Source organism: Dermacentor andersoni, chromosome 6 (genome assembly GCF_023375885.2).
Source record: "Dermacentor andersoni chromosome 6, qqDerAnde1_hic_scaffold, whole genome shotgun sequence".
Classification (NCBI taxonomy): Eukaryota; Metazoa; Arthropoda; class Arachnida; order Ixodida; family Ixodidae; genus Dermacentor; species Dermacentor andersoni.
The window spans coordinates 100,842,394-100,863,523 of record NC_092819.1 but is presented as its reverse complement, the minus strand read 5'-3'; the positions used below and the strand labels follow the sequence as shown (position 1 = coordinate 100,863,523).

The window sequence follows — 21,130 nt, the reverse complement described above, 5'->3', positions numbered from 1 at the left end:
GGGATGCGTGCCTTGTCCCCCAGTCGTAATTGGGTGGCAATTTTTCCTTGCAGCTCGCCATTCTTAACAGCGCCTCCATGGCCCGAAAAATCTCGACTGTCTAGCGCTGACAACCGCTAGGCAGGAAGAGAACGGCAGGTGGTCAGGGGGGGATTGATGTCTTGGCTCGCAGCGACCACCTGTGTATTGATGTCACCGCCCCAAAACATCCAACAAGGACAGGCAACTGCAAAATGAACCCCACAACACGGCTCTGCGCCGAGATGACGTGCATTGGCTCTCACTTTAGACTCGCTCGGCTTCAAAAAAAAAACAACAACAGAAGTGCAGAAACAAAAAATGCTGCATTTCGCTATGCCAATTTCTGAAGCAAATTCCTGCTGACGAATTCAGCAATCATGGATGGAATCCTGCTAAATGAGAGGGGATCTTCTTCGCTTAATAAAATTAGCACTAGTAACCCTAAAATTTAGGTGGGACCCTCAAACGCAGAATTCAAATTAGCCTACTCAAACCATCCGCATTGCTATGCAACTTTCCCTTCTTATATCTGACGGAGAAGTTGTACTCTTGGAGAGTGAGGCTCCATCGGAGCAAGCGGCCATTTTTGTGTGACATTTGATTGAGCCACGTCAGAGGACAGTGGTCGGTCTCGAAGATGAACTTCGCTCCGTACAAGTAACACGACAACTTCTGTGCGGCCCAAACTAAACAAGCACATTCCTTCTCTGAAGCGCTGTAGGCTTCCTCTCTTACATTTAGTTTACGGCTGGCATACAGGATAGGATGCTCCTCGTTATCGTCGCCGACCTGACTAAGTACCACGCCCATACCTCTGTCGCTTGCGTCGCATTGAACTATGAATTCCTTTGTGTAGCCTGGCGCGCGAAGCACAGGGCGAGAAACCAATAGCGTTTTCAAACTTTGGAAAGCGTTCTCTTTGTCCTTATCCCAGTGTACGTTACTCGGTGCTCCCTTTCGGAGGGCGTCTGTTAATGGACTTGCCATTTGCGAGTAATTCGGAATGTACCTTTGATAGTACCCCACAAGTCCCAAAAATGAACGAAGGTCCGTTTTCGTGCGCGGCTGAGAAAATCCTCCAATCGTAGCTATTTTCAGCTCCGCCGGCCGTCTCATGCCCTGACCGACAACATGGCCCAGATAAGTAACCTGCGAACAACCAAACCTACACTTTTCCGTTTTCATCGTCAAGCCGGCTTCCCTCAACCGTGAGAACACCTGTTTGAGGTGCGATACGTGTTGTTCCCAGCTGTCCGGAAAAATTGCCACATCATCAAGATAGGGCAAGGCGAACTCCTGCAAGTCTTTTAGGACAATATCCATTAACTTAGAGAAGCTAAACGGCGCGTTCTTCAGCCCGAAGCTGAGTGCGAGAGGGCGAAAAGTGCCTACAGGCGAGATGAATGCTGCATAGCGGCTGGCACTTTCTGAAAGGGGAACTTGCCAGTACGCCCGCACGAGATCTATAGTTGAAATGTATTTAGCAGCGCTAACTCTTTCAATTCGTTCCTCAATGTTGGGTATCGGGTACAGTTGATCCCTAGGGATGGCATTTAACTTCCTGTAGTCAACACACGGACGAGGGTCCTTGTTAGGGGTTTCTACCAGTATTAGCGGTGACGTGTAGTCACTCTCAGCGGGCTCAATAACTCCCAACTCAAGCATGCGCTGTATCTCTGCCTCCATAATCTCTCTCTGTCTTGGAGACACCCTGTAAGGCTTTGATCTTACTGGTTCGGTCGACGTCAGCTCAATTTCATGCGTTATCAGTTCGGTTCTACCGGGCCGATCGCTGAATCTGTCGAGATATTCCCCTAACACCTCTTTTAGTTCGTCTAGCTGCTCGGGTCTTAGAGCGTGCGAGCTTACCGAGTGCTCGACTACTTCTTCTAGGCCGATTTCAGAGTTGGAGGTCGCCCTATACTCCTTAAACTTGGTACCAATGCCATCCGGCTCTTTGATGGTATAGTTAACGACTCCGCTCCGCTCTACATACGGCTTCATCAAATTACAGTGATATATCCTCACTTCCTTCCTGCGACCGGGCATTCTCAAAGCATAGTTAGTATCTGAAAGTTTGTGCAACACTTTAACGGGCCCGTCCCAGTGAACTTCAAGCTTGTTCTTTCTTGAAGGTTTGAGGATCATTACCTGGTCTCCTGCATTAAACGTACGAAGCCTCGCATTCTTGTCGTAATAGAATTTGGCGTTCTTTTGAGCTACCCCCATGTTCTTTCCGACTAGTTCTTGGGTTGCGCTTAGCCGTTCCAGTAAATTTAGCACGTATTCAACCACTGTTGGACTCTCACCTCTTTTCTCCCACATCTCTCTTAACATTCTCAGTGGAGAACGGAGTGTCCTCCCATACACTAGTTCTGCTGGTGAGAACCCTGTCGCTTCATGTGGAACCGTTCGCAAAGCAAACAAAGTTGCCGGCAGACAGTTCTCCCAGTCCTCCTTGTGCTCGTAACAGAGCGCACGCAAAACTCGCTTAAGCACCGAATGCCACCTCTCTACACTGTTTGACTGAGGGTGATAGACAGAACTGTGTATTAACTTTACCCCGCACTTTTGCAAGAATGTGGAAGTCAGTGCGCTCGTGAATACTGACCCTTGATCTGCCTGAATTTCGGCTGGAAACTCAACTCGTGCAAACACTGTTAAAAGCGCGTCTACTACTTCGGTGGAACTGAGCTCTCTCAAAGGGATTGCTTCTGGAAACTTGGTAGCCGGACACAGCATGGTAAACAAGTACCTGTAGCCCGATTTTGTTTTTGGAAGAGGCCCTACCGTGTCTATTACAAGTCGTCTGAAAGGCTCTGTTATTAAGGGCACTACCTTCAGTGGAGCTTTCCATGTGTCTCCTGGTTTACCCGAACGCTGGCAGGCGTCGCATGATCTTACAAAGTTTTCTACGTCTTTGAAACAGCCAGGCCAGTAGTATTCCATAAGCAATCTTTCCTTTGATTTGTTTATGCCTAGGTGGCCGGACCACCCATTTCCATGACAGAGACTCAAAAGGTCCTCCCTATTCTTAGTAGGTACGACTAACTGATCTAAAATCCTACCCTTTCGATCTCTGTAGTACCGATACAACAAACCTCCTCTCTCATGTATCGTCACGTTGCGCCTAGCAATGCCTTCTTTAGCTGTGTCATGTAATTTAGCTAAGCTCTCATCATTCTTTTGCTCAGCTGCCAATGACTCTTTATCCACACGTAAGAGCTGATCAAAGTTCTTTGAGGCCGGTGATAATAACGACCCTGTCTCGCTTGTGAGTGCGTCAGCTTGCTCTTCCTGCAGGCTAGAACTTTGACACTCAAGTGCTACGCTCTCATTGAGCTGGTCAGCTGGCAGGCTCTCCTCAACTGTTCTTTTGTCCCTCGGGCCTAGCTCGGATTCGGATATTGAAGTTATCCCCTTTTCTGCTTCCGCTGGAGGAGCGTGTGCATTTTCCACCGAAAGCGCCGCGATCTTACGAGCTTGGCCTCGGGTCAATGCTTGTACTATGCCCTCTCCCAGTTTGAGCCCTTTGTCACACAGTAACTGATTCGAACGATTCGAAAAGATGTAAGGATACTGCAGTGACAAAGATTTGGAAACTGCAGCCTCAGTCTTTAGCTCCCCGAATGGTCCATTGATTTTGACTTTGGCCATGGGCAGACACACGCTGTGTTCTTCTACAACCTGTTTTATCCATGCTACTTCTCCGGTGAAGTCATCTACCGTCACGTAAGATGGATGGTCAATGTCCATCGTGGCGGCACTGTCTCTTAGCACTCGGCATGGTTTTCCATTAACTTGCAGGTCGTGAAGATATGGACTTAAAAGTTCCATATTCTCATCCTTTTCCTCCACGTAGGAGAAAACTACGCTAGACTTCTCGCAGTTTACAGCTATATGTCCCAGTTTGTGGCATTTGTAACAGCGCATTGGTCTAAAAGATTCGAATTTTCTTTTCTGTTCTTTTTGTGCGGTTTCTCCGTTAAGTTTCTCCTCGCTCTTTTCTGCGGGCTTTTCCGCCATGTCTACAGGCTCCGATCGTCTAGTCTGCGCACCCTTTTTGAACGGAAATGGTTTCCGCGGTCCATTTCGACCGTCCCAGTTTCCCTCCTCGGCGTTCAACTTTCTACGGGTTGCGTACTCTTCGGCTAATTCAGCCGCCCTTTCCACAGTGTTTACATTACCTCTGTCTTGCACCCACAGTTTCACAGCTTGAGGGATGGTTTTGTAAAACTGTTCTAGACACATGCATTCAATGATCATGTCTCTGCTGTCGTACGCTTCCGCGCTTTTAAGCCACTCGACTAGGTTGGCCTTTAAGCTATATGCAAACTCCGAATATCCCTCGCTATCTTTCTTGCCTGTGCTCCTAAACCTTTGCCGAAAAGCTTCGGCTGAAAGGCGGTATTTCTTCAGGAGACTCGCCTTAACTTTTGCATAATCATATGCATCCTGTGCACTCAATCTGGCGATTACTTCCGCCGCCTCACACGGCAACATAGACAGCAACCGCTGTGGCCATGTATTCGGGCTGAAGTTCATCTTCTCGCAAGTCCTTTCAAAATTGCTTAGGAACAAGCCTATGTCGGTCCCGACCTCAAATGGCTTTAATAGCCTGTCCATGCGGTACGATTCTGCCTCACTTGATCGTCCCAGAGCGCCTTCACTTCCTTGAGAAAACTCCAAACGTTTGCTTTCAACTTCAAGTTGCATTTTTCTTAACTCACGTTCTTCTCTTTCTCTGTCCCGTTCTTCTCTTTTTTTCAGAAGTTCCAACCCCATTTCAATTTCTTCCTCACTGGCCTGTTCGGAAATTAGCTGCAATAATTCCGATTTTAGCATTTCCTTGCGTACATCTAGGCCCAGTTCCTCACCAACAATCAACAATTCGTCTCTCAGCAGTCTCCTTAACTCCATGATTGCTGCTTTACTGCCTTGATTCTGCTCTCTAAATCTAGCTAGGAAAACACAACCTAGCTAACACACAACAATCTAGCTTCCCTACAGTTCTAAACAGAACAACCACAAAATGAAGCCTAGAGAGTCAAAGCAAGAATCAAGCACTCACCGCAGATACAGCACCATGTCGCAAAGTCCATCTCACCGCTGTCAGCCAGTTGTCAGGATTGGGGGCTCAATCCCATCGCTCGAGATCCGTTGCCAAGATTGGAGTCCGGCATGAATTCGAAGGTAGCTGGCCCATGCCGTCGTCCAACTTAAACACGCTGAGGACGTTGATGAAGGGAAGAACTGCTTCTCATCGAGAACGAGGAAAATGGGTTTATTTACAGATATTAAATCAGTCTAACATCACTGCTTAAGAAAAAGAGTGTCAGTCCAACATGACTGCTCAAGAGAAAGTGTGTCAGTCCAACCTGACTGCACGAGAGACGTGTGTCGAGCCTCCGCCCAACAGCCGTTTTTAAACGCTCGGTCCTTCGGCGATACAAGGCAGCGAATGTTCGTTTCGTCATCGCAAAACTAGCCGCCTCCCGCGACAAGGTGACGCACACACACACGCAAACACACAGGTGCGAAGGACTGGAGCCGCCGACAGAGGGGAGTCGTTCCGGGAAGCTCGAAGACATTCTGGGTAGCTCGTTGTCCCGCCGCGGCTTGCTCATGCGTAGCGAAATCAGGTTCGCACTAGGGACCTCGGGCACAATAGTTCGTCCGTCGAACCCGTTTCGTCACAACGGAGATGGGGCTCGTGGATGGAGGTGGTTTTCAGCACAAAGCCCGCTTCTTCGAACGCAGTCTAGCTGCAGCGACGGAGAGTGGGGGATGCGTGCCTTGTCCCCCAGTCGTAATTGGGTGGCAATTTTTCCTTGCAGCTCGCCATTATTAACAACGTCTTCATAAAAGCTTTCGACTTCCTGGTCATCATGACTGGATGTAGGGGCGTAGACCTGTACTACCTTCAATTTGTACCTCTTATTAAGTTTCACAACAAGACCTGCCACACTCTCGTTAATGCTATAGAATTCCTGTATGTTACCAGCCAGGCTGGCAGCGAGTCACGTGGTCAGGTGGCGACCCAGCTGCGGAGCGCGCTTGCGCGAAGCCAGCGGCGGCGGCGGAGCTCGGCGCGGTGAGTCACGTGATGGGTTGCCAAAGCCATGGCGCAGCTGCGGTGAAATGAAGCTCAAATTGCTGGCGACGGCGAAACTTGGCTCGACGCGGTTAGTAAAACTTTCGCTTTAAAAAAGAAATCTCAGTGCCCTTCCACTCTGCGAAGAAGGATGACCAGCGAAGCTGTGTATGTGGGTTCCTTAATGGCGAACGTCCCCTCCGCGTAGGTAGGCCCGGCATTGCACCATCTTCGGGGTCGGCCCATGTATGGGCACTGCTTAACGGATGATTCACCTCAGCCGCGGTTCGGGCCGGTATTGCACTATCTCTGGGATCGGCCCACGTATGGGGAGTTTTTTGCTTACAACGACACGAAAATTTCCTTGGACGGTAGAGGTATACAGCTTCGCTGTAATACGCCATGGCATCATGAACAATACACCTTGCACTATTTTCCCACATAATCGCCACCGACATTGAGACATTTGTCATGTCAAGACATTTGTCATGTCATTTGTCAAGTAATTGTCGCACAGCCTGCACCACCTCAGCATTGTTTTAGAAGCGATGTCCCGAGAGTGCGGCCTTCGATGCAGGGAGCAGGTGCCCATTCATACAGGATAACAGCACGCGCTTACATTGGCGACCGCGCTGACAGCACACGTCTGTCTGCCGTGGTGATTTGTACTTCAATAACCTCGGGCACTCCGGTCTGCTGCTACTCTCTTTCGTTCGGCGTTCTGCGCGTTCATCACTCCTCCTCCGCTGGCGCTGCTTCCGTCGTTGAACCAGCAACGGGCTTGGATTCTTATGGCGATTGTTTGTTTCACCTGGTGTACCATCTTCTCCTTAAAAAAAAGAAGACGAAACACATTAGGAACGTCCCTCGTATATACCTCTAGAACGTGACCGGCTCCCAACGCTTCGCGTACATTTATTTCCACTTTGACAAACGGAATTCTAACACATAAAAAATTGCAGCGGGCGCACAGTTACCCCAAGCTTTCTTCCAGGGCATCCTCGCCCACTACAGTTGGAGCCATTTCCACTGCCGCGATCTCGTCTGCCGCAAAACCTTTGATGACAGCCTTCGCGCTCACAAAATGCTTGTGGCAATATTCGACTGCTCTTAGCCACGTGCTCAAGCTAGTAACTGCTGGCTCAGGTGGAAGCGGCACTTCCGGGAAGTGTTCCTTGAAAGCACGAACGAGAATAGGCGCCTTTATAGGAACACAGCTATTGCCGCAGTGATCAGATCATTCACGTCATTGAACGCCTTTCGGACTTCCTTGCAAACACGATGTAGCCCATGAACCCGGCGCGGGATGTGCAGGACTTGTGGATAGAAAACTCTCAGAAGTGAGGCCACCTTGCGCATATAAGTAGAGAAACGTTGCTGTAAACAATTTGAGGTGCACATGGATACAGCTTCAATGAAGAGTCGACAAAGTGCGCCGTTGGCCCACGGCGAAAGCCTTTGGTGTCCATGTTGTCGATGACCGTGGCGAAGCTGCGCCGTAAGACATCCGTGTACTTAGATTTAGGTTCACGTTAAAGAACCCCAGGTGGTCCAAATTTCCGGAGTCCCCCATTACGGCGTGCCTCATAATCAGAAAGTGGTTTTGGCACGTAAAACCCCATAATTTTTATAAACTTCGCCATGACAAAAAATGGTCGACGCCCCAGAGTGAAACCACGTCAATAAATTCTCGGATTGACAGTAACATTTCTCAGGAAGGTTCCTGTAAACAAACTAAATTACTGCCTTTCAATAGTCATATAATAAGACGACAACAAACAGTGACACCAAGGACAACATAGGGGAAATTACTTGTGCTTAACAAATAAACGATTTTCGTTCTACGAAGATAGAGTGGGAGCCGGAGGAGGATGCTGTATCCCGAAGGGCGTATATCATTTATAGAAAAGCCGAAATTGTATTCTAAACATCACGCATTAGGCAGGCTTTCTGATTGACAACACCACAAATCTGAACTCCCGTCGTCCATAATAAGGTAGCTCTGATTGGCTGTGTTCGAAGTCCTCAATGCCTAAGATACTACGGCACGATGCTCGATAAGGAGAACTCAAAGCGTGTTCACTAGTCATGTCTGATTTCTCTGTGTTTTGCACAGACATGACAAATTGTATTGACTGCCGTCGTTTACGCGCCATAAATTATTTTATTTTCTCCTCATAGGTGCTTTTCAATGCGGACCAAGGAAGCGGACAGGCTGACAAGAAGCGTGACATGCAAGATATACAAAGTGAGTGGGACAGCTTTTCTTCTTGAAGGCAAGGTCTTTTTTTTTTTTTTTTATCGACCTGATATAAGATGCGGACGCATAAATTCGGCACCGGCTGCTCCTTGGCCCTTGAGTATGTGGGACATACAAAATACAGTTACAACGTAAAACAAATAAGGCTCCAGCCACACTCGAGGAAAAAATTTGGCGGATCCGACGCACTGTGCGAATCGATGTAAGCGAAGCTTTGTATGCCGTCTGCTTTGACGGACGTGGCAGAAGTGTTAAACTTGTATTGAATTATGGGGCTGTAGCTAATTCAATTAAGTTTATAATTGTATTCATACATTGTATGTATACATTCGCGATCTGCACCAGGTTTCGCTGCGTATAGAAGAGGCTCCTATTCTTCGCGACGCTTCTTTCGGGCCTGGGTGCCCTCAACGCCGAGTGCACGCTTTGGAGCCATTTTGCTGGCGCGTGTTTACGTGCTCCTTCTGCATAGGTGACCAGCACGCTGTTGAAACGCCAGCTCTAAGCGCTCTCTTCGGGCTATGGGCGATGGTAATGTTTACGCTATCACAGTGCAGCACGCGACCTCTACGGTCCAGCACCTTGCATTTTTGTCGGATATGAAAGCAAACTGTGAAACGATGACGCGGCGGCGCCGGCCGGGATGCGCTGAGGCGAGCGCCATCTGGTAGTGTTGCAAGGAACCCAGCGGCGCGCGCGAGAAAGGCTGCTGCAGCGGCAGCAGGGGCGCCCCCGGAATTCCGGGAAGCGGAGGCAGAGAAAGCCTTGCTTTTAATACGCACGCGGCGCGCCGGCGCCCGTAGGCAGTGCGGCGGCAGTCACTTGACAGCTTGAAAATATGGCCTCCTCTCTTTTACTCTGCGTGTACGTGCGAGATGTTGCGCGTCGCCTGCTGATAGATGGGCAATCTGTTTACGTTCTTCTACCTTCGCTCTTAATGCGAGTCATGCCATCTGATGGTGACGACGTCATTGCCACTGTGATTATAATAACGTTGGTGTGCTCCCTTCTGGTGCGGCGTCTTCGAAAGACAAGGAGAATGAGGTACTGGCTGCTGTCACCGCGTATCACAGAATCAGATATGGCGGGCTATCTACAAAAACCTTTCCCTCGGGACGTCTCGGTTTAGACTCATCATTGTAAAAACACAAACAAACAAACAAACAAGCACGCGCACACACACACACACACACACACACACACACGCGCGCGCGCGCACACGCACACACACACACACACGCACACGCACACACACACACACACACACACACACACAGTCACAAACCATGACAATCAAAGCAAGCGCGAACGAGAGCTGAGCCGAGCGAAACAACTGCGAATCGAGCGGTCGGGCGGATCCGCATGACGCCGCCAGTTTCCCGCGCGCACGTCACTGGGGGGGGCGCTCTCATTGGTCTTCTCCGTCTGCGGCACACAGGGCGCGCTTTGTGGTCGGGGCGTAACAATATACAACGTTGTTACAATGAAGTTATGTTGTAACAGACAGATCGAAATAGCAAGACGAGATTACAAACACGCACTTAAAGCGATGATGCGAACGGCGTCACATAAGAAAGAAACACTCAAGGCTACGTCGCTAACCAATATAATATCACATATACACATTCACAATAAAAATAAAGACTTTGCTTATGAAAATTTTTTCCGTGCATTAATAACGGCAAATAATACCACTGTGTTCTATAGTTTTTTTGATACCCCTAAAACTCAATTCTCCATTCCTCTTGTACGCCACGGCTCTAATAAAATATTTAGAGGTCTACGGTTTAATGCGATTAATGAGGTTTTAAATGGGCGTCTTGGTGTGTTAAGGTGTGGGCACTCTAGAAGGAGGCGGTATTTTATTTATTTCGCAATACTGCCGGCCTCCATATGGAAGCCCAGGCAGGAGTGGTACAAACATCACGTGATTTCAAACTTTTTCCTCAAGTTGATAAAAAAAATATCGGGGGCCACCGATAAAAAAAGCCATCGGGACGGCCACCGTTGGACACCTGCGGTCGCGTCGGGCTGACGAAGTGCCCGGTGAACAATTAGCATCCATTCATGCTCGGTCGGAAGCATCAAAGTGGTGCGTCTAAACGAAAGGCGAAGTTAGAAAGAGAAGAGCGTGAAAAGAAGCTACCAAAGATGACAAAGTACCTACGGAACGCAGCGTCCGCGGAGCAGTATGATCGCTCTACCCAGAGTACGTGTGAAACTCCCAATAGTAGCGACTGTGCTTCTGTGGAGGACTTGCCAACTCCATAACCATGGTTTCCTGGCAAGAAGCAAGGTTTGACTAATCTTGGTTGTGTGGATCCTGTGAAAACGGTGCCAACCACGGTCGTCCATATTTCTGAGCAACCGACGTTAACCGAGCCCTGTCCTGTTCCTGAGTCAGCAACGTCTATGCTACTCGGCCGAGCCCCTGCTACAGACCTCCTGGTGTCCGTTCCGCCACGCCCGACTACTACTACTGCTAATCAATAGGTTCCAAACCTCCCCGATGAGCCTCCTTCTACTGATGAGCGCCAGGAAGCAACACTCCAAGAAGCGACTCACTTGTTTCCTGTTAGTTTGGCTTCAAATAATCATGTTCCCACCCACAAAGTGTGCCTCGAGAGGACGAATGAGACGGCTTCTTGTTGCGGCAACACGGAAGTACAGACACCCCCGCAGCAAGAGGTACGTTGCGAGATTCTCCGAAGTGACCCTGCTAAATGGCCGGACGTTATTACTGACACCTTTCGGAGTGTATGCCTTGAGAAAGGGCCATTGTATATTCAAAATTGGGCAGAAAATTTTCTGTCTTCCGAAAGGCAATCGAAAACTCAGAAACGCTATATGTCACCTCAACTTTTCGTGCGAAAGGCTGTAAATGGGGAGGCGTACGAGCGACACTTGTTAATGTACTCGGAGTCCAAAGGTTCCGTTTACTGTTTCATGTGCAAACTATTTTCGATTTCAAGCAACCCCAGTGCTTTCACCATGCACGGCTTTTCTGATTGGAAAAGAGCAGAAGAAAAGGTTTGCGCACATGAAAATAGCATCGAGCACCGGAACTACGTGGTAGCATGGCTCGTCCGCTCTAACTTGAGCAGCACAATTGACAAGGAGCTGGTTAAGCATCTTGTCACTGAGACCGCTTAATGGACAGAGGTGTTGAAGCGCGTAGTCGTAGTTAACCTTCTAGCTGAGCGCAACCTAGCGTTTAGGGGCAGTGAGGAGATTTTTGGTTCACCGAGAAATGGCAATTATATGGGAGTGCGTGAGGCCATTGCCCAATTTGATCCCTTTCTAGAGGAGCACATCAAACGCTACGGGAACAAAGGAAAAGGTCATCCATCGTATCTGTCAAAAACCATTTGTGATGAATTTATCGAGCATATGGCAAAGGCTCTCAAGGAACGTCTCGCTGACGAAGTGAAACGCGCAAAATACTTCTCTTTAATTGTTGATTCGACTCCAGACCTTATACACGTTGATCAGCTGTCAATAGTTTTACGATACTATTTAAATGGGTAAGTGTACGAACGCTTTCCTGGATTTGTTCCCATTGAATCGCATACCGGCTTGTATCTTTTCGATACCGTGATGTCCCTCTTGACGACCAATGGCATCTCAATTGATGATTGTAGGGGCCAAGCTTATGATAATGCGAGTAATGTGTCAAGAAAATACAAAGGACTGCAAGGTCAAATCAAACGCCTGAACGAATTGGCAGTCTACGTCGCGTGTGCTGGTCATTCACTGAACTTAGTTGGCGCGCGTAGCGGTGACAGTTGCCTTGAGGCAGTCAAATTTTTCACTGTAATTCAGAGACTGTATGTGTTCTTTGCTGCCTCAATTAAGCGATGGAGGCTTCTTTTGGACAGCATGGGCGGAACTGGCCAGCAGCTTGTTTTGAAAAGTCTCTCTGAGACCAGGTGGTCAAGACACGCTGAATCATGTAAGGCCATTCTGAAAATTTTCGATGCAGTCTTGTGCTGCCTTGAAGCTATATCAAAGAACGGGGAAGAAAACAGTGACACTAGGAACGAAGCGCACTCTCTCTTCAAGAAAATGACAGAACTAGAGACTGCACTCATGGCGATTTTCTGAAGTGAAATCTTGGAACGCTTTGACCCCCAAAACGAGCATAGCACTTCAGAAACCAGGCCTAGACATTTCAACTGCTGTAGACCTGCTGAGCTCTCTAGAAGGCTTTGTTAATTCTTTGCGACCTCTCTTTGATACCCACGAAGAGAGAGAGCAGGCACGCTAAGTACCAATCAATGTTGTCAGGATGAGGGCAAACGCATCGTTTTGTCTAAGCACCCGGACGGAAAAAGCGATAGTGCGCTACAAGGTAGAAAAAAGTTTATTGTAGAGACCTACAATGTTGTACTTGACAGTCTAGGCTCTGCTTTGCGAGTGCGAAAGGTTCGGATTCTTAAACTTGCTGACAGAAGTCGGGAGCAAGGCCTCTCTGGCACAGCAGGCTGAGAAGTTGGTGAAAACCTACAAAAATGGTTTGGAGCCAGCATTTTCCGCTGAAATCGTTCAGTTTGCGAACTTTCTGCACAACTCTGTGTGCCAGTACACGAGTATACCCTTGGAATAAAGTTGCTGCACGAAAGAAAGCTTATTGATGTGTTTCCGAAGCTTTCTATTGCTTTGCGAATGTACTTAAGCATACCCGTGGCAAACTGTGAGCCCGAACGATCGTTTTCCAAGTTGTCACTGATAAAAAATCGCCTTCGTTCCAGCCTCCTTGACGACAAGATGAACCCATTGCTATCATGTCCATTGAAAGTGACCTCCTCCGCGATCTATCCTTCAAACAGACTATATCTGATTTCGCCAAAGCGAAGGCTCGAAAGGTGCCATTTTAAAAGAGGACTGTTTGTGCTATACATTAATAGTCCCAATAAGTTCGTTATGTCGCCTGCCAGCCTCCACGTTGCCAATGAAACCCTGAGCAGTGTAATTCAAGATATGGAAGTCTTCGTTCTTCGTCTCTTGTTTGTTCTTCTTGTGATATTTAACGTGCTTATAAAGAATTGTATTTTTGTTGTTTTTGATAGTGCCACGTTTATTTGGTGTCGTCCTTGCTTGTCTTACTTTTAACGAAAATATTTTCAAATAAAGTTTTGTAATTACAGTTGGTAATTTTTGTCTGTATTCTAGTGCATTTTGATGGTGTTTGTGTTGCCTTAAGTATTGTATATATCTATGGCATAGTTACAGAGTAACGTGTATAACGATTACTGCAGTCTGATGCTTGAATTTTAATACAGAATGTTCTAGATATAACCATGCGTCTCCTCACGGGATTAAACTTAGTTATGCAAACAAAGCCTAGCTTCAGAAGGATCGACATCTCAGCTGGGTTGCCTTTTCTACGTTCTTGTTTGTCTTGAGTGCACTAAACTTTTCCTTAAAGCCTAGCTTTTGCCGAAAACAGAAAGTAGATGAATCACAAAGTGAACATATGTGTTGGTGTTTACAACAGCACGCGTTTCAAGCAAGTTTTGTTGTTTTCCTTATGATAATAACAATAATAATAATTCCGTTGATTCGCAGTTCGTTCTCTTTATTTTGGTGGAATTAAAATTAAACATGGCATATTTCCAGCAGCGTAGCAGGCGAGAGGGGGGGGGGGGGGTCAATATAGGAAAAGGGGGCCTGCATGCGCGTTAGCCCAGGGCCCCCATTTGTCTTAATCCGGCCCTGCGTAAAACGAATGCCATGCTTGATTCTTTAGCAGGGAAGAAGTTTGGGCGTGTTGGTGGGATACATACAAACTGGGATACATAGCGCAAAAATGACACAGGGACAAGCAGAAACACGGGACGAGCGCTAACTTTCAACAATCGATTTATTGCAGCTGGTGAGCATATATGTACTCACTGGGACGCCACTGCAACAGACACACTGAAGGGAAGGAGGAAAAGCAGTCATGTGACTGCTATGCCCGAAAATTCAAGCTCTTTTTTTGATAACAGAATAGACGGCGTGCTAACGCAATCGTTACGTGCTCTGGCTATCTCAGCTGCTTCGACAATTTCCCTCGTAATCTTATTCCTGTGGCGATAGACAACAGCAGATCGTTTTAAGAGAGGGAAGCATGGTGCCTTCGCGTCACATTTTCTGCAATGGGCAGCCAGATGCCTATCTATTGCGATGCTCTCCGCTTTATTACTATGCTCCGCCAGACGCACGTTTAAACATCTGCCCGCCTGGCCCACGTAGTACTTCCCACACGAAAGTGGAATCTTATACACCACGTTGCGAGTGCATGTAACAAAAGGATCCTTGTGCGCGGTAGCGCAACCGATAGCGCAACCGATAGCGCAACCGATAGCGCAATTGTTGAAAGTTAGCGCTCGTCCCGTGTTTCCGCTTGTCCCTGTGTCATTCTTACGCTACGTATTCCAGTTTCTATCTATATTCTTGTAACGGCAAAATTTGAAGACCAGAAGTTCGAGCTCGGGAGGTGTTGATTTCAACTTGTGCGTATTGAAGATGCGCGAATCTCATCAACGTGCTTAGACTTGGAGAGGATACAGCTTAAGGCAACTTCGATATATTTACAATCGCTGATTTCTCTTATTGGTGTATCGTTAGTATTGTAGGCGAAGTGAAAAGAAAATTTTTGTTAATGACACATAGTAGTACAGTTTTCTATAGATTCAATTTCATCTACCATTTTGAATACCATTCATAAATATCTTCAAGACCGTTATTCGAACGGGTGTGATTTTCACCGCACGCCACCTTTCGAAATATGACGCAGTCATTTACGAATAACCAAATGTGGACACTGGGATCTATAACTGAAGTTATGCCGAATGGCATGCGTTAAGAACAGACTGGGGCGAAGTGCATTGCCTAAGGGTACGCCTGAGGTAAGTGGTAACAATGCGGAGCAGAAGGCATTTATGTCTGCAAATAAAAAAATATGGGGCTTTACATGCCAAAACTACTTTCTTCGGAAAGTTCGACCATCTGGGGTTCTTTAACGTGCACCTAAACCTAAGTACACGGGTGTTTTCGCATTTCGCCCCCATCAAAATCCGGCCGCCGTGGCCGGGATTCGATCCCGCGACCTCGTGCTCAGCAGCCCAACACCCTAGCCACTGAGCAACCACGGCGTATTGTCTGCAAATTGAGTTGTGTTAGGTGAATATGATATTATACAGTTAACTATGAAATTTGACAGGCCTGTGCTCAATTATTCTCTGCTTGACGCAACGACCTTTTAGTAACATGCATACCTATCAACTTGCTCAACATTAAGTCATTCCCTGCACGACGTAGTCGCTAAAAGGAGGGCTTGCAACATAAATCAAGAACTCGGTAACCTACTAGTGCGTCTAATAGCCTTGCCTAAAATCAGTACTGACATGACGTGATCGTCTACTCGCTTTGTTTTGCGTTAAGTGAACGTAAAACCCTCTGAACCTAAGGAAAATATACTGGCAAGCGTCACAGTGCCCTAGAAAAACCGCAGTTTCGGCCGAAAGGCGATCGATTGCGACAGCAATCGATCGCCTTTACCATGATCGCATGTTCGCATGAGCACATGAACACGTCTTACTCGATGTCCGCGTAAACTCATTGTCAAAACGCTGCAGTGAGGAAACGCGGCGGTAGCAGCAAGCGAATTGACCTTCGTGCAGCCGCTCGCGTCAACGCGAACTAGGTCGCCAAACAAAGCGCAGCGCGGACTCTGTACCCGTCGCAGATGGCTTTCAAGATTCAGCGGCCCAGCCGCGCGCGCGTGGCCACCAGGGCCGCTCGGAGTAGAACTGGTACCCCTCCCTACCCTTCCCTCGAGGCCTGTCGCGCGACGGAAGGCGGCGCGCTTCCTCCCGCTTTCGTCCGTTGCGTGCGCGAGATTGAGCCGCGATCGCCAGCTCACCCTCGCACGCTTTCACTGGCACATACAGCACAGGGCGCGCGGCGACGATTTTATCGTCCTTGGACTTTATAAGGAACCGCAAGGCGACGTCGACGGCAGAAATGCGCCTGAAGTGTCCATAAAATTGCTATTGGAATAATAATTTGCTCTAATACTTCTCTTGAAGTTTCGGTATCGGTACCCACGAGATGGCCGCGTTATGACACCATGGTGCATTAGAGAGAGCCGTGTGATTTGTGACGTGCGTGTTTTTTTTTTTTTTTTTTTTTTTTTTGCTGGAGCGCACAGAGCATTTGATCAGTCTCTTGTTATCTTCGTCGTTCCAGCGGCGGACAAATGGCACTTCAAGATAAGCCCTGGGTCCCATTACCTTTTAGCCGTTGATATTAGCGATGAATTGGGGAAGTTCCCGCAAGACGGCCTGGTAAGTAGGACCTTACTCTTTCAGGAATCTGTGTAAATGAAATCTGTCTGTCTGTCTGTGTGTATGTATGCGTGTGTGCGTGCGTGTGCGTGTGTTTGCGTGAAGGCGATACCGAAGTCGGTAGCATGGTTTCGTGATGGTGCTGAAGTATGCATGAATAATGGACAAATTGAAAATATAGGAATGAGGTATATAAGCTAAGGAGAATTAAGTATATATATAATGTCGGGCCCACGCGGTAGCTTGAAAATAATTCAAAAGCAGTTGTTACGTGTAAAAACAATCTTTATTCCATATTGCTAATGTGTACAGCAATGAGGCAGGCGGAGATCCGCTGCCCATCCCACAACTTTAGAGGGTCCCTGAATCACCCGTCGGACTTGGTGAAATAACACAGCCCGCGGGTAGTATACGCTACTGCGATCATCTCAGCCAAGTTTTGCTGTCGCACGCGGTGCGTGGAGCTCGCAAGCGGATCGCGAAGTCACCCTTTCTCTCAAACTCTCCCTTTTCAACAGAAGGCCCTGCCCTCACCCTCTTCTGGACGCTTTATTTCGTCATTCCCTTAGACGGCTGCTATTGGCTGATAGCTGACATCAAGCTGCAGTTGGCTACATGGCGTAGATACCGTGGCCGCCGCGGGGTGCCGCCACGAGTCCACTGGCTAAGCGCACTGTGGGTCACTGAGGGAAACCTCGTTTGGCTTATGTTTAGAGCGCGCCGTAGGCACCAAATGCTGAAGTCATGACGTCCACGTTAACATCCAGAATGAAAGTTGAACTGCGCGCCACGGTGACATTTAGAAGGCGGGGCGTTGTGGGCACGCCCCTCTGCGCTGTAGCCTTCGCAGTGCAAGGCATTGAACAAGGAACGGGAGCACAGCGGTGGCAGTGTTTGATTGCCAATAACTCCGCTTCTGCTGAACGCATTGAAGTACTTCCTGAGGCAAAGTGTTTCTGAAATAGCCTATTTTCCTTCAAATGCCTTTCCCCACCTCGATAAAAAGTGGTTCAGGGCCCCTTTAATCGTGCACTACAAGCCGCATTTTCTCGGAGTTCAAATCCGTGGGAAGGTATTTGTGCTCCCATATACCGAACGTTACTAAAGATCAACGCGCTTCAGGGATTCATGCGAAACGGAACTCTTAAAGTACAAAGTACTAACTGCAGTTGGAACGTATAAATGTTCATTCTTCAATACATTGCGTTCAGACGCATCTGTTTGTATTTTATAGTTGAGATCATTTGTTAAGTGCGAGCACGCATGCCAGGTTCTATGCGTAAAGATGTTCCTGTTTAGTTTACTACTGTTTAGTGTAACGGACAGAATGAAACATTGGCTTGGCTTGTCATAGTTGTTCGTCCAGGCAGAGAACAGTCATTCCTTCAAACACTAGTGTTTAGACGTGTTTATTATTGCGCTTTAAACTTTGTGTATGTCGTTATGTGCGAGCTCACGTGCAATGGCATTCAGATAAAGTTCTGATCAACAACGGGCTAGCAAGGCGGCTTGACTACGTCATGGCAACGGCTGCTTTTTTTTTTTTTTGGTAAGGTTATGCGCTTTTCATTAGACTATACACACATTTTTAAAAAATTGCCACTAGCAGATAAAATAATTATTCTTCAATTGGATTGCACGAAGGGGCTGCTTGCGCAATAAATGGAAATGCATAATGCAAACTTTTGTTTTTAGCTAATTACTTCACGGCCCGTACTGCAATTACAAATTGAAGACGGAAGACGGCTCGACCCGCAGTACACCTCACCGTACCAGGAATCAGGAAAAAATCTGAGCTGTCATCACCTGCTCTTAAACAACTAACTCTGCTCCTTTTGCACGAGAGGTACGCCGAACACGTACATATTTATACTGATGGATCAGCAACTCCCCAGTGTTCCTCTGGAGCCGTGGTCTTCCCAGCGAAAGCCACCACCATCAGTTTCAAGACATGTCACCCAACGACACCGATGGCCGCGGAACTTGCAGCCCTTCGCGCTGCACTTCGTCTCGTCAGCCAAGAACAACCTCGAAGATGGTCAATATTCAGTGACTCGAAGGCTGCACTGCAATCTCTGCTATCGGCCCTGCGGCGCGGACCACACGAACAACTGGTATTTGAGATTAGAGAACTCATTCATACCTTAACTGAGAGAGGACACCACGTGACATTTCAATGGCTTCCGAGTCACTGTGGAGTCATAGGGAACGAACACGCTGATAACGCTGCTCGGTCGGCTCTTCAAGGGGACGAAGAAGAGCCGATACCGTTATCAAGGACAGATGCCGCTCGAAAACTTCGAATGACCAGCCGTGACATCACGTTATCCTTGTGGAACGCTGGAAGTTTTCACGACTACCGACTCCACAATCTTGACTCCTCTCTACGCCTTTGTATTCCACCTGGACTCTGCCGTCGCGAAGCTACCCTGCTTTGTCGACTATGGCTAGAGGTGGCTTTCACCAAGTCTTTCGCTTACCGAATTGGATGGGCCGACGACGCCTCGTGTGAGGACTGTGGTGACGAGGAGACTTTTCAACACCTTCTTTGTGACTGTCCTCGATATAATTTACAGAGACAATCACTCGCAACCGCGATAGCGCGCTTCGACCAAAGACCTCTCACAGAGGAACTTATTTTAAAATACCGCCGTCATAAGCCTTCGCAGCAGAGGGCGACGAGTGCACTGTTGCGGTTTTTGAGGGCGACAGAATTGGACAGGCGGCTGTAGCCTGAACAGATGTTGACAGTGCTTCAAGTGTCACTGTGCTGTGCGATGACAGTATTCGGTGACAGTGACCGATTGTGATTGTGTGTCTATGCTCCCTCCTTTCCTTATCTCTACTTTGTTACCTCTTTACCTCCCCCTCCCCTCTCTCCCCAGCGTAGGGTAGCGAACCGGATCTTTTTCTCTGGTTAACCTCCCTGCCTTTCCCCTTTCCTCTCTCTCTCTCTCTCTGAAGACGGTGAGTTAGTGAGGTATATTAATTTCGGACTAGAGGTGGGCGAATACCAAATTTTTTGAATACGAATAGAATACGAGATGTCTGCGGGGACAATCCTTTTACGAAATGTAAGTATCGAATATAGAATCGAATATAGTATAGTCGAACGCATACACATATATTTATATCAGGAGCATTTATTTCGGTATAATTGGGGCCACGCTTGTACAGACTAAAGAAAAAAGGCAGCAATCATGGAAAAGCAGGATTAGTTTTAAACATCAGATCACTAATAGCCAAAAGAACTCAATGAATAGCCTCTCAACATATTCGTAGCACGGTTGCAAACAAGCTTTCTAAGAATGAATGGCTGCTGTATGACTAGGGCCGCTATCTTGCACACGTTCGAAAAGCCGACGTTCGATTTCGCCTCGCGCGATTGTCCAGGCTGCGCCGATATCGCGGCCTACGCCAATCTAGTCCAATCGCGTGAGGCGAAATCGAACGTCGGCTTTTCGAACGTGTACCAGATAGCGGCCTAGGTTTCCAAGAACTTTAAATAAATTGTCGCTGAAAGAAAGATCAGAAGTTGTGTAAAAAGGAAAGGAAAAGCTGCTGAAAGAATTCTGTGTGATAGACACATGTAAAACGAACTGTATATAAAGAAACACACTGGTTGCAGCATAAAAGTTAAAGCTTCTACATGACTAGGCTACGACAAACTGAATTTTCTAATACAATCAAAAGTCGTAGATTGTAATGTAGACTTTGACTGTGAAACCAAGAACAAAGCTCGAATTCCCCATTTTCTTCCTGCATTGCTGGTAATCCTTCCCCACATGAACATTGCGGCCCCACAGATTTTTAAAAACCTTTACAGAATTTTAAAAATCGCCTGTGGCAGATAGCACGACTTTTCTTCTTCAGCTAGATTACTCGAAGTGGCGGGCGATAATATAACAAGAAATCGAAAAATATATTCAACTAAGTGACGAACATGCACAAATGAACTTCTTAATGAATTGCATTAGGGCTTGTATTGCAATTTACGAATTGTAGGTTAGCTCGCAAGATGTATCCACTTGAAATGATATCACAGGATGACATCAGGCCCACCAAACGCAGGGCTCTCAATGGCGAACAAGAATCGACGGCGGCCGGGCGCGCTGGCTCCGAGATCCGCGAGATGCTGAGTGCGCTCAGTGTCAAGCAGCTAACGGAGTCGGTAGCCGGCATGCAATCCGATATCGCTCGTCTGGAAACAAATGTAGCCAACCTACACACAAACATGAACAGTCTCCAAACCAACATGGCGGCTATGGAAGAAAGATACAACTAACGCTGCATAAAGATTCAGGTGTTCCTAGACGTGGCCCCTGCACTAGGACCCCGAGCAACCAGCTTCTCCAGGATAACGACCAGTGAACCAACGGACCGAGTAATGCCAGGCAGTCACACCAGCATGCTTAGAACTCC

General features: G+C 47.6%; 1 protein-coding gene across 1 annotated transcript in view; it reads left to right on the top strand.

Moving 5' to 3' along the window:
- Nucleotides 1-21,130, top strand: part of LOC126522639 (uncharacterized) — a 62,677-nt gene that overhangs the window by 19,950 nt on the left and 21,597 nt on the right. The window contains exons 5-6 of the mRNA XM_055066515.2: nt 8,297-8,363; nt 16,611-16,708. Of these exons, the coding sequence (XP_054922490.1) occupies nt 8,297-8,363; nt 16,611-16,708 (165 nt within the window). The remainder of the gene's footprint in view (nt 1-8,296; nt 8,364-16,610; nt 16,709-21,130) is intronic.